Source organism: Syngnathus leptorhynchus, chromosome 14 (assembly GCF_054491065.1).
Source record: "Syngnathus leptorhynchus isolate UIUO chromosome 14, UIUO_Slep, whole genome shotgun sequence".
NCBI lineage: Eukaryota > Metazoa > Chordata > Actinopteri > Syngnathiformes > Syngnathidae > Syngnathus > Syngnathus leptorhynchus.
The window spans coordinates 2063005-2075516 of NC_141208.1; the positions used below are offsets into that span (position 1 = coordinate 2063005).

The following is a 12512-nucleotide window of genomic DNA, read 5'->3' on the forward strand; positions in this document are numbered from 1 at the left end:
TCTCTTTTTTTCCCCCATTTAGTGTGTATAAAGTAACATAACATGTGACCGAGTTGGCTTCGTTGAGAAGGCTCGTTGGGGGAAATGAACAAACAGGCCTTGAAGGACATCCAGGAAGTTTCGACTGGAGATTTTCCTGGAGGTAATATGGAGAAAAAATGGTTGTTCTTGAGGGTGCACTTGAAGGTTCTCCTCACTAGAGGGCTGTCTAAGGTTTGACCTGGATGATGTTCTCTTCAACCCTCCATGGAAACCTCTAAAGGTTACTAACCTATAATCCAGTATTTGATCTAGTTGTGTGTATTATGTGCAATGTCCTGCAGTATATATCCTAGTATGTGCAGTATAATCCCAAATATTAGGATCCTATTTTGCGATGCAAATGCTTTATGTCAACATGATACGCTGTTTTAATATAAATTTCTTCGGAATCTCATTTTTTTTTCTTCTCTACAATTCATAACTCTGTTGTTCAGCCTCGTGGTTACTTTATGTGTAATTCCACATCTGACCACTAGATGGTGGCCCACTATTTAGTTCTATTGATCACTGAGGTTTATGCTGAAGATTATTGAACGCAATCCCCTTCAATCCTGCTTTTTATGCCGACAGAAGACATGTCTTTTATTATCTGAAATTATTATAGCGTATCCGGTGACTTTACGCCATTTTACAGGACAATGATTCCACATTTGTCAGCCGCTATCACCGAAACCTTCAAAGTATAGTTTAGCCTGGTAGCGCACTTTTCTGTATGTGTGTGTGTGTGTCTTCTCTGGTGAGTGTTTCATGGGCGTATGTGATTTTTCTTCTTTCTATTTGCACCAAGGTATCAATTTAGGGAGCCGTGCACCAGTAATAAACTTCTATTCCCGTGCTGCCGACGTTCTGGGCCTCGGCCACCGCAGGCTGTGGCGTGGACGCCGGCCCGAGCAGCCACGAGGAAAAAACGTGCGAGTGCCCCCGAGGTTTACATTGCTCTGGTAGTGGGCCACTTTGTTCCGGCGGATTGTCACCAATAATTGAAAATAAAAATTGCTTTTTATATCTCCTTCAAGGACAAAGCTTTAAAAATAGTACCTACCATGAAAATGCTATATTAGCACTCCAAAGGTCTATTTTGAGATAAAAACTATATATTGCCTTGAAAATGCTACGCTTACAATACGGCTTTGTTTGTATAATGCATTTCACAACAGCAGCTGTGAGGCCACAGCTGTAAAATATATGACATGAAAAGCAATAATACAACAAATGACAGTGAAAACAATAAAACCCAAATGATACTACAAAGTAGACACTAGAAAACAATAAAGAAAAGTCAGAATGTTTATTTCAAGTAAAATCCTGTAGAGTGCTATTTTTGCTTTTTAAAAGCACATTACAAAAAATAAAATTTGTTGAGGCACTGGAACGGATTAATGCCATTTCCATTCATTTCAATGGGGAAAGATGATTTGGATGTTTTGAGTTACGAACGTGGTCTCCAAAAAAAGTCACTTGGTAAGTCAAGAAAACACAACTAGTAGGGCAATGAACACGGAGTGCCTGTTGCCTTCCACTAAGACGTACATAAGGTGTCAGTGGGCGGTGAAACATATAAGAAAACAAGCCACCTGAATCACGACGAGAGCAAGAGAGGAAAATATGACAAGTCCTATTTGGGTGGAATGATTCCATATGTGGGAATGCCTTCTTTTTTTTCCCCACTGAGTTTTAAACGCTTCCAGACGTGCTTGTTATCGCTTTTACATTGCAATATAGGCTCAGAAGCGCACGTGCGTGGTGGATTTTACGCACATGTCCCGGCTGTCACAAACGTACGACATTAAAGTCCCCGTAAAGTGAAAATAGTGTCTTAAATTTAATACATCACAGAGAAGATTGTTATTAACAATCCTACCGAATTATAATGATTAAAAAAAATGGCATAGATAGCGTCACATTCTGTTCGTTATCTAATGTGTTCCATGAGGGAACTTGGAACATTATGATACGAAAAAAAAAAAGGAATATGAATAGACTACTATTCTTAATTGTCAGTGCCAATTTGAGGCATGGCAACTATTTGAGGAAATGTGTCACAATTCAAGTGTTTTGTTCCACTGGTTTGAAAGGATGCTCTTAAAAACTCTTAGGACAAACACGTCACTCCTCTGCGTCCAATGTTTTGGGAATGCCAAACCACACTGCTTTCCCAGCCTTGACAAAGTGTCTTTTATATTTATATTGTCATTGTTCCTGTGGTCAGGACATGCCATTTATCGGTTTCAAAGCGTCACCCAATGTTGCAGCCCTCCTTATCATCTCTGCAGTGCTTAATTGCATCTTTCGCAATGTTGCCATTGTGGTGTCTTTTTTAGATTTTAGCAGAGATAACGCTCAGTGGGGTTAGGGTGGGGGTCGGGTCGTTGTGGAAACAATGCCGCATCCAGCTGGCGACTGCAGCGCTAGTCGCTGCGGTGGATGCTTCCAGCGCACACACTGGGGGGAGGTGTTGATCACGGAAAAATCATCTACTACCGCACCCGTGACGGTGGCTACCGCTCGTCCTCGTTTGTTTTCTTCTCGAATAACGTACCTTAACTTTTGGTGGGTGCAAAGCTGGGATTCTTAACCCACGGACCATTTTGAAAATGTGTACTAAAATGGGAAAAGTCCACATAAAAAGACTTTTAACCAAAATAGGAAATTGTGGAATAGGCCATTTTGACCCCTTATCATATATAAATCGAGTATTGTATCTGGGTTTCTAGCATTTGTCCACCAGATGGTGCTAGTTTTCCTTATTCAAAGCATGCAGCAATGACACATTTCACCGTTTTCAACAAGGGGGCCTCACAATTGAAATGACCTTTGCAACTCATTTGGTTCCTCTAACTCGAATGACCAATGTTACATCCTAAAAAAATGCAGTTCATGATCCCTCCTTTACAGTCAGGGTTGGAGATGAGTAACGTGTTTTCTATTAAAGGCTTGACAGTATCACTATTTGCAAAAATCAGAGGAATCTTGGCCTTGACTCTACACGTTTACTCATTCTCCCCATCACATTCGATAGCCTTTGTTACGCTGTTTGACAAAACCCATTCGAGGAAATGTAAACTTTCCAAATCGGAACAAGCGGACTCGCCTCGAGCAAAAATCGGATATTATACATTCCTCGTGACATGGTTGGAAAGTCAGTGAAAATGCGGCGGGGGAGGCACTGGAAAAAAACAAGCATCGTCTTTCCCGTGTATTCCTTGCAAGAAAGAGAAATACAAAAAGTAGTATGCTAGGACGAATCGTTGCCACAAAGGTTACTGTTACTTGATATGGTTATATTATTTCAGATGCTGCCCCCCAAAGAGAAACTTGTTCTAGTCCCACAGAATCTCATCGAATGGGTTAGGAGAGGAAATAACAAGGATGTAGACCTTCAATTCCATGCTTCAACCCTGAATTATGTACAATTAGCAAAGTTTAAGAGAGACCTTTATGGAATTGCGATGCCACCCCAAGTGTGCTAGAAATATTGTATACTTCCCTCCATAAGTATTGAAACGATGAGGCCATTTTTTTTATTTTCTTTTTCTCTGTTCATCTTTTAAGGTTTTGTGCACGACACCTGGAACTTGTGTAGTCAGAGTCTGGTTGAACTATATTAAACATTGTCTTTGAACTGGGTTCTCAATTTTGCTGCCGTTGCTGTCCTGAAAACATTAGGCAACGGCGACCGCTCTTTCCACCGCCATCTTTCTGGCCGCCGTTGACTCGAGTCTTTGCCGCACGAAACCAGAGACACTCGAGCTTTACATTATCAAAGACGTCGCCAGTTGGGCCACTCTCAGGCGGAGTCTTTCATTACAGTCGGAACAAGTGAAATGCCCGCCCACTTCATCTCTAAAAATGTCACTCGTTATATAGCTGACTTTTTTTTTTTTTTAACGCCTCAACGTCTGTCAGATGCCTCAACATTATCCAAATCATTTATAAGCCCCTAAAAGACATTTATAGTCTGCTTGAGAATGATTTATGCTCTCCGTACATATGAAAAAAAATGCACGTGTATTCGTATTTGGAAAATTCACTAAGGAACATTCAGTACGATAAATTGGCATAGTGTTCCGACAGAGCATATTGGGTAAGTGACATTAACTGACGTACTCTGAAAACAAATACAGTGCTGCTGAGCTTCTGGTTAGCAATATGCTGTTTCAAACAGTATGATGCTAACTTGAAACTTTAAAGTTATTTAAAATACCATTTTAGCGCTACATGAATTTCAGCGTGCCATTTTTGTCCGTGTTGCATGAATATGTAATTTGCCAGTTGATAATTTGACAATATAAAACCATCGACAAGCTAGTCCACCGCGCGTGGGTATAACAAGCAAGCCTAGACGTGTCCTTTCCACCCAGTAGTTAGAAGTCCATCTTTAGTCAAGGTACTCAACGCATCGACAAAGTTTGACTCGACTGGAACCCTAAGCCCTCGCTGAACTTCCGTGCGCTTCAGGGCAAAGTCGTAAAAAAGCGTGGCAAGGGAATGTCTTCTAAAATTCAGGCAGTTTACATAAGCGCTAAATGCTTCAAGCTGGGTGACCTTTAAGTCTTCGGGCGCACTGGCACTACTCGAACCGTGCTTGACACCTAAGGCTGCGTATGGCTCGTGGGAATTGAACCCAACTCACTTCACTACAAGCAGCAGGTTGGCAAATAGCAAACAATTCGTCCAGAGCCTTTAAGCAAATCCCAGCTGTCAAACTAAACATAAAACAACGACAATTACATGTTTTGTAGTCAAAACAACTGAAATAACTTTGTCTTAAACTCCGCTTGCTTAATTCCAACACATAAAAAGCAAAAGCCATAGACAGGCTTACGGATAGCATCACTGTTCTGTTTCAATTAAAATGTATCAAAAAAGTTGCATTTTAATCATGCGCATAGCAATGCCACGGTTCAAACCATCAAAATGACTCCCCCCAATAAAAAAGTGTGTCAGTTCATTTTAGGAAAGCCGGCGGAACGCTGATTAAACACGTCTTCCAGTACAAAGGAAATACACATGAAAACGTTATTTTCACAGCCGCTCTACGTATGTATTACCACGGCATAATTATACGTTGGCAGCCGGGCGCATGTTGGCACCGTATGCACCGCTTGTAATCACATGTCTCACGACTACAAAGACTTGCCCCGCATGTCAAATCATCCCGAAAATTAAAGAGCAGCCCAGAGAAAAGATCAACTATAAGAAGTAGTACATTTTTCGGAGCTGGGTGACTTCATTTTCAAAGGCAAGCACAAAAATGTGCAATTGTACTTTGAACAAGTTGACCGATTGGACGAAACATTTTGGGAGTATGGTCCCATGGGAAAGACCTTTGAAACGAAATGATGGGAAAGAACAAGACTAACTTGACCAAGAATTCACAAATTGTGGCGTATGCATGCTCAGAGGGGCATAAAAGTATGAACAGTTCCACTGCACATTTTTTACTTGATTTATTTCTGGCTTTGGAGGCAGGACTCCGCTGTGTATAAAAAGTCTACACACCCCTCTTTAAACATCAGGATTTTGTAATATAAATCCCAAGTTACATTAGTTTAAAAATTTCAAAGCCTTCTCCACCACTAATGTGAACTATGACTCTTACGACCAAGAAGTAAAACTTCTTTAAAATAATGTGGTTGCACTTTGCAGGCGAACTGAGAGAATCGATTCAAAACATCAAACGCGTCATAAAGTGGACTTCGAAGGTTTTTGTTGGACTTCTCGCTTCCATTTTTCAAATACCCTCCATTTTATTGTCAGAGATTTGAATTGTTTTGGGATTCTGTCCATTTTCCCCACAAATGCCCATTGTTTTTGTATCTAGTGTGTATCCCATGAGACAAAAGGCTGGAGCAGCTGGTGTCCACGGTGGCAATCGCACACACGCCTGGCGGACCTCCATGCGGCAAAAAAAAAAAAAAAACTTTGCTTGTGTGTCCAACAGGAGCCAAGCCTCTCTGAACGCTGCCGTTTAATTGGCTGGGAAATCTCCCCAAAGAATTCAATAACAAAGTCAAATCTGATGTGTCTTTTGTGCAATTGGCAGCAGATTCATCGACATTCTATTCTCTTACTCCTTAAAGTAGATGGTGGTAAATCCCCGTCCTTTACCAACACGCAAATGGCGTCTTTTTTTTTTAATAAGGTGCTATAAAGTACCTGTTTGTGTCACAAAATGGTGCCCTTTTGAGCGATGATTGTGTTTTGTGAGCTTTAAAATGCCGTGCGGTGGACGGTTTAAAAAAGAAGCCCTTGATTAGGGTGAGGGAGAACATTGAGGCTTTGGCTTTTAGTGCATCGCTTCAGTTACGTGGCTTGTGAGAAATGGCTGTGCTGGATCAAGTAGCGCCGGGTTGCTACATGCTAACATCAGCCAAAGGCCAAACTTTTTGTTTTTTCTAATCATGCAAACCATTAACAACTTATAAAATCTAGCACGGGTTAGCATTCTTCCAGGCTGTTTATCGCTTTTAAGAGCTGAAAGTAGCATTGTTTGATTAGTAACAAGCGTTCCACTTAGCGTCCGCATGCTGGCCTCTATGGCTTCCACCTGTGCTTCCATTTTGTCTTCCAGGTTTTTTTCTGTTGTTTTTTTATCCACTAATTATTATCAGGCCTGAGGTCTGCAAGAGGAAGCTAGCGAGTCTGGAAAACATTTGGATTTTTGGCTACCGGGTGCTAGTTTTTCTTTTCCCCCTCCTATGAAAGCAAGTGGCCCGTAAAGGAAACTGTTAAAACTCCATTTTGAAAGTTCTATCATAACAGCTCCGTCCCATTTCGACTTCATTTGCATTTCTGGTCAGCTGACTCGTTCTCCATTTTGTTTCATTTCTTATGTCAAACGACAGAAGTGAAAATAGTCTGGTCCGGGGTTAAACTGTGTCCTGTCATAAAAAGAATCTGTATTAATTGGAGAGAAATCACCCCATAAGTCTATGGTTATCATCACATTTCATCATTAACTGTTCCAAATGCCCCACTTTTCATCTGTAATCATCCCACAGGTCACATTCAATTCCTTTTCCATTTCTATGGTTGAAATGACTTTTTAATCATCAACTATCGCATTTCTATTTCTTCTTCTATGGTTATCATCATACTTTTACTCATGTTCCGTTTTGTATTTCATGCCTATTCTCACATGCTTCTTTTCTGTCAAGCTGAATTCTCACAAGATTTTCCAAAATCTCACAACTCTGAAGTTTTATTTTTTACTTTTATTAGCCATCATTTTTTGACAGATTACTTGAACACAATTTTTTTTCACCCCTTCGATTTGGAAAGCTTCTGATGTGATTCTGCGGAGTTGCACCTGAAGCCAGTGATGATGCTCTGCTGAAGATGATGGCGGTGAGGGGAGGACCAAAGGGGGCGGGGGGAAAAACTTTCCCAAGTGGTGATTTGATGAACGGATGCTTTTCCACTGTGAGTATCCTCCTCATTGGCTTACGTCCAGCCCTTTTCAAGAAGCCTACTGGATTTTTTTTCTTGACAGCGCTCCTCCATCAGTGTGCTGCTGCGCTTGAAGAAAGGGGGAAGCCGGTCTGAAGCTTCTCGTCAGGCCGCCACAGGCATCGTCACTCCTCCCCCACATGGAGCTGTAGTAGTGCGAGCACACACACTTTCTTCAGGGGGATTTATTTTCATTTAACTTTTCCAATTTACCGACAAAAGTTCGTGCACCACCAGCGCGGGCGATCACCATGGAGACACAGAGGCGGCCCGCCAGGTGGAGGACGAAAAGGTGGCTGCAGGGGTCCACACTCGCCGCCGTCGTTGTTTTAATTCTACAAACCGCCGCTGTCAGAGCAGGTAAGAAATTCGAACCTTCCAAAGCAGATCATGATGATTATTTCCGTGTGATTTGTTCAAATGGATGAATCCTCATCCTAAGTACGTGGCTCTTGCACCTTGCATTCATAGCTTTTGTTCAGTTGAACTCATGCATCTTTACGCACCGTTGAGCCTTCCTGAAACTAGTTTTACGATGTTTGGAGTCACGTCTGACTTGCAAGTGATTGAAGGTTTCGACCTGGCACACGTGCACCCCAAAGTCCCACATTTTTTAGGCGTGGTTCGCTGAGGTGAGCCTTAATGTTGTGAGTAAAAAAAAAAAAAAAAAGGGCCAAGTATTGAGACTACTCTCTTTCATTGTGAAGGCTGTGCACTTGTTTTATTCTCATTCCTCCTGGTCATAAAACTTCTACTTTTCTCATTACCCTGTAAATAAATTTTCTAATTGTCATGATGTTTTTAATGTTTGACATTGTTGAACTCTGAGGCATGGAATTCAAATCCCAGCCCCTGGAAGGATATCTTTTCCATCCCCCCCACCCTCCCCCTAAAAAAAAAGAATGAGGCGGTGATGGAAAAGGAAGAAGGGAGGAGAGAAAAAGTGAACTATTTTGACTGGTTTAAAAACATATGTGGGTCACATTAACGTCTCGCTTTGAAGAATAGTGTCTGGGAAGCCAAAGAGGCATCCATACTGTGTGGCCTCTAGCCAGACATATAAAAATATGCATCTGCTGGCTTTCTAATATTCATGTTTTTAAAAAGTTGCCTTTTTGGGCTTATTTCAAAGCCAAAAAAACTTGGACATTTCTGAGAAAGAAACTGTGGTTAGCCTTTTATTTTTTTTTCCACAATGGAGGAATTCTGATTTTAAGTGGACAGTAGCAGCAACCAAGAATAACAATCTCAAAGAATCCAAACTATCAGCAGCATTGTACGAAATGTCTGAAATAATTGCCAATAGGTTAGTAGAGCGATGACACAGTAAATATACAAATGTGAACAGCTGCAAGAATAGTCAACAGCATTGTTGTATGAATAGATAGAATGGGAACTACAGCAATAATAGTTAGCAACGTTAGAAAACTGTACATTGTGTAATCATCAAAGCCAAGCGTCCCATCTCGTCCCTCCTTCCCGTCCCACCATGATTGAGATGGAAGCTCACCATAATTGCATGATGTGCACACGCAAATATTTGCGGGGTCTCTTGAGAAGGCGGGTGGGGGGGGTGACTTTGATTGCTGTCATTGCTGCCAGACCTCGTTAGAGCGCCTCTTGTGAAAGAGAAAGAGAGAAAAAAAAGTCCCTAGGAGAAGATTCCCGGCTTAAACGCAGCTCAAACCCACATCAAACCCAATCGAGGCTGAAATTATCGCCTCCACATCTGAGGCTTTCCCTTGAAATGATTTTCATCACATTTTCTACCTTTCACTTCGTGTCTCTGCATGCACCTTAGGCAGGTTATACCCAGTGGGGCTTGTTAACACGGCAGACGTGCTCCTGCTGCTGCTGACACACGTTGACAAATGAGCCGCTTTAATGGCCCGCAAACACTCCATTAAAACAGTCGTGGTTATTAGTCGATTATCTTTGGAGTTAGAGTGGCTGGAATGCTGGATCGGGACAGTGTGCCGCGCGATGGAAAGAAGAAAAGCGAAGAAAGGAAAGTGGTGTGGAAAGTGAAGAGTGGGACTGGGGGGTGGGTAGATGGGCGGGTGTCCTGAGCAATAGGCCACATCTGGAATATATGAGGCTTTAAGGTATGCAGTAATGCACAAAGGTATTCCCAAACTTGCAGAGAAGAAGCAGTATCTCTGCACTGTATTTCAACACAGACATATGCTCATTTTTTAAAATATGAATAGGTTGCTTTTTAGTCACACTTTTGATTTTGATTAAAAAAAAACATGACCACCATGCATGAAGACAATGGGACCCTGGTAGGGTTTCTAATTAAGTTTTTATCAACGAGGTAATGTCTCATTAAAACATACTTGAAAAAAGAATCGAGCGTGGCTGTATCTTAAACATCCCCAGAAATGTGCTATATAAACCGTATGCATTATTATTATTATTATTATTATTATTATTATTATTATTATTATTATACCTAATTCAAGTCTCAATTTTCGAGCTGTTTATTTAGTTTTTAGAACATCAATACTGGCTTAATTTATGAACAGTTTTGTTAAGTATTAGGTGATAGCTCATACAGTGTTGTCATAGAGAAATCAATTGGCGTATAACCATTTATTATGACTTTGTAGATCATTAGCATAAATATTTAGCGTGCTAATTTTAATAACGATATACAGTACACAGTTCGTTATACGCAATTGTAGTCAGTCATTTAGAATGACTAATTAACAACTTGTAAAACGTTTCTAACATGACGATTGTGCTACTTATTATTTACTTGTGTTGAATATTAAGTATCTGTAAGTTTGGTGACAAATGAATGCCTCAATCGGAAATTATATAAAGGTGTTTATATCTCCTTATTAATCATTTGTCATATGATTAATAAGCTACTTGTTAACTATTAGGTATGCAACCGCCCAAGTCTGCAAGTCTTATCATTTGACAATAACCTTATAAAGGATTAATAAAGTAATTAAAATCAAGTTACCAATATTTTTTTAAATCATTATTGAGGTAGTTAATAGCAACTTTGAGAATTATTAATCCATTCTCTGAACCGCTGGAGCCCATCCCAGCTGTCTTTGGACACCCTCAACTGGTTGCCAGCCAGCCAATCGCAGGGTAAAACTAGTTAATAACTCTTTTTCAAGTATCATAAAACTAGTTAATTAGCTCATAATAAGGCATTTAAAAAAAACAAATACGAACCACTTTGTCAAGCATTAACAACCCATTTTTATGACATTATGAAGCACTATAAAAGTAATTCATAACACTTCATAAAGCATTGACAAACAAGATATTAACCACTTTATAACGCATGACTAATAAAACCTTGCAAAGAAGGAGAAGTAACGGAGAAAGTTGCAGCCATTCTAGTTTGGTCTTGTGTATGTTTTACTAAAGGGGGATGAGGGGTGCGCAGGGAGTGGTGCCAGGCCCATAATGGCTTCAGCATGTGGACTTCAAGCTCCAGCAGAAGCTCCCCCCCCCCCCCCAAATCCCAACCAAGTAGGCAGCCACCCATACAGGAACCGCACAATCAGCACTTCCCTTACTTCACGTGCCATCAGAAGAAAAGCATATCAAGCGGCGGATGTTTTTATTTGACTTACAAAAAAAAAAATGCAAGGGGTCAAATGTCACAGGTCGCACACGCTTGTGGCACGATTTTGCCCAGTTGGAAGTTTTCCCCACATAAATCAAAACTCCTATTTCGAGGTGTCTCGTTAGATGAGTTTTGTGATTAAGGGCTAAGTATATAAATGTGCTTGACTTCACTTTTGGTCTGTTGTGTAGTTGGGCTGCCAAGTGACCTTAAACAACACTTTGACGGGACGAGCGCAATCACCCGGCCTCATTTCCCTTCTTATCGTGGCTGTAATAAGTAATCACGTGACGGGAAATGGACACAAAACGGGGATTTGCTTGAGGAATGCAGTGTGTATTATTTGGGGAGGGGGCGAGACACAAGAAAAGACTCGTTTGGCGAGTGTTAAATAGTTTGGACCGTTTCCCAAACAGCAACAAGGGAGCTGTAAAAACTTGCTAATATTTTTGAAATAATATAAAGCGGTGCAGTATTATTATTATTATTATTATTACGTGTTTTCACGGGACCTTGCGGCACCTCTGTTTCAAAGGGGGCTTTCGTGGTATGTGTGCGTGTGTGCGGAGTTGGCTCATGAGGGTTGTTTGATATAGCTGGTACTTTTTCTTATAAAGGCTCATTTTCATGTGGAAAATATGTGAAATGTTATGAATTTTTATCTTAAAAAATACTTCATGTCTGTGGAAAAAAATACAACTTTATATTGGTTTTCATCTTGGAAAAAAAATACACCTTTCTGGTCATGAATGTCACAATATGACTTCTCTCAACTACTAATCAATATTTAAATTTTTATTGAATTGAATTGACTCATTTCTTCTCTTCTGCTCTCACAGCCGAGCCAGTGGACGTGTTGAAGGCTTTGGACTTCAAGAGCTCACCCGTAGGCGTGAAGAAGACACCCGGATTCTGCACAATGCGCCGTGGCTCCAAACCCGATATTGCGTACCGAGTAAGCAAGAACGCTCAGATCAGCGGTCCGACCAAGCAGCTCTTCCCAGGTAAACGTCGCTTCTCGCACAGCAACACTCCAAATATTTTCCACTGAGTGCAGGTACAGGATGATTTTACAAAAGATGATGTGGATCAACTTTTATTTCCTAAAGACAAAAAAAAAAATCAAGTACTGTTGAGCAGCAGCATCTAGACAAATTCAGTCTTTTTTTTTTTTTTTTGTTCAATTGTATTTTTTGTATAAAAAACATCAAATGGTTTTAATAGAAGAAAGCTTTCCCACAAAGTCTCAATCAACGTCTGTTTGTCTTGTCAACAAAGAGCTACACCCGTTTTGTTTTATCCAATCATATGTGGAAAAGTGGCGACGCACTACTAATTAAGTACAATGTAAACTGCCAGCGTCAATATAGCCTGCACCCTTCTCCAGTTTAATTGCTGCCAGCTTCCACTTTGCTGTAGTTGG

General features: G+C 40.7%; 1 protein-coding gene across 1 annotated transcript in view; it reads left to right on the plus strand.

Moving 5' to 3' along the window:
• Positions 1-7437: 7437 nt before the first annotated feature.
• LOC147045895 (collagen alpha-1(XI) chain-like) overlaps positions 7438-12512 on the plus strand; it is a 33637-nt gene continuing 28562 nt past the window's right edge. The window contains exons 1-4 of the mRNA XM_085930200.1: positions 7438-7467; positions 7538-7648; positions 7732-7854; positions 11929-12093. Of these exons, the coding sequence (XP_085786326.1) occupies positions 7746-7854; positions 11929-12093 (274 nt within the window). The 5' untranslated portion in view covers positions 7438-7467; positions 7538-7648; positions 7732-7745. The remainder of the gene's footprint in view (positions 7468-7537; positions 7649-7731; positions 7855-11928; positions 12094-12512) is intronic.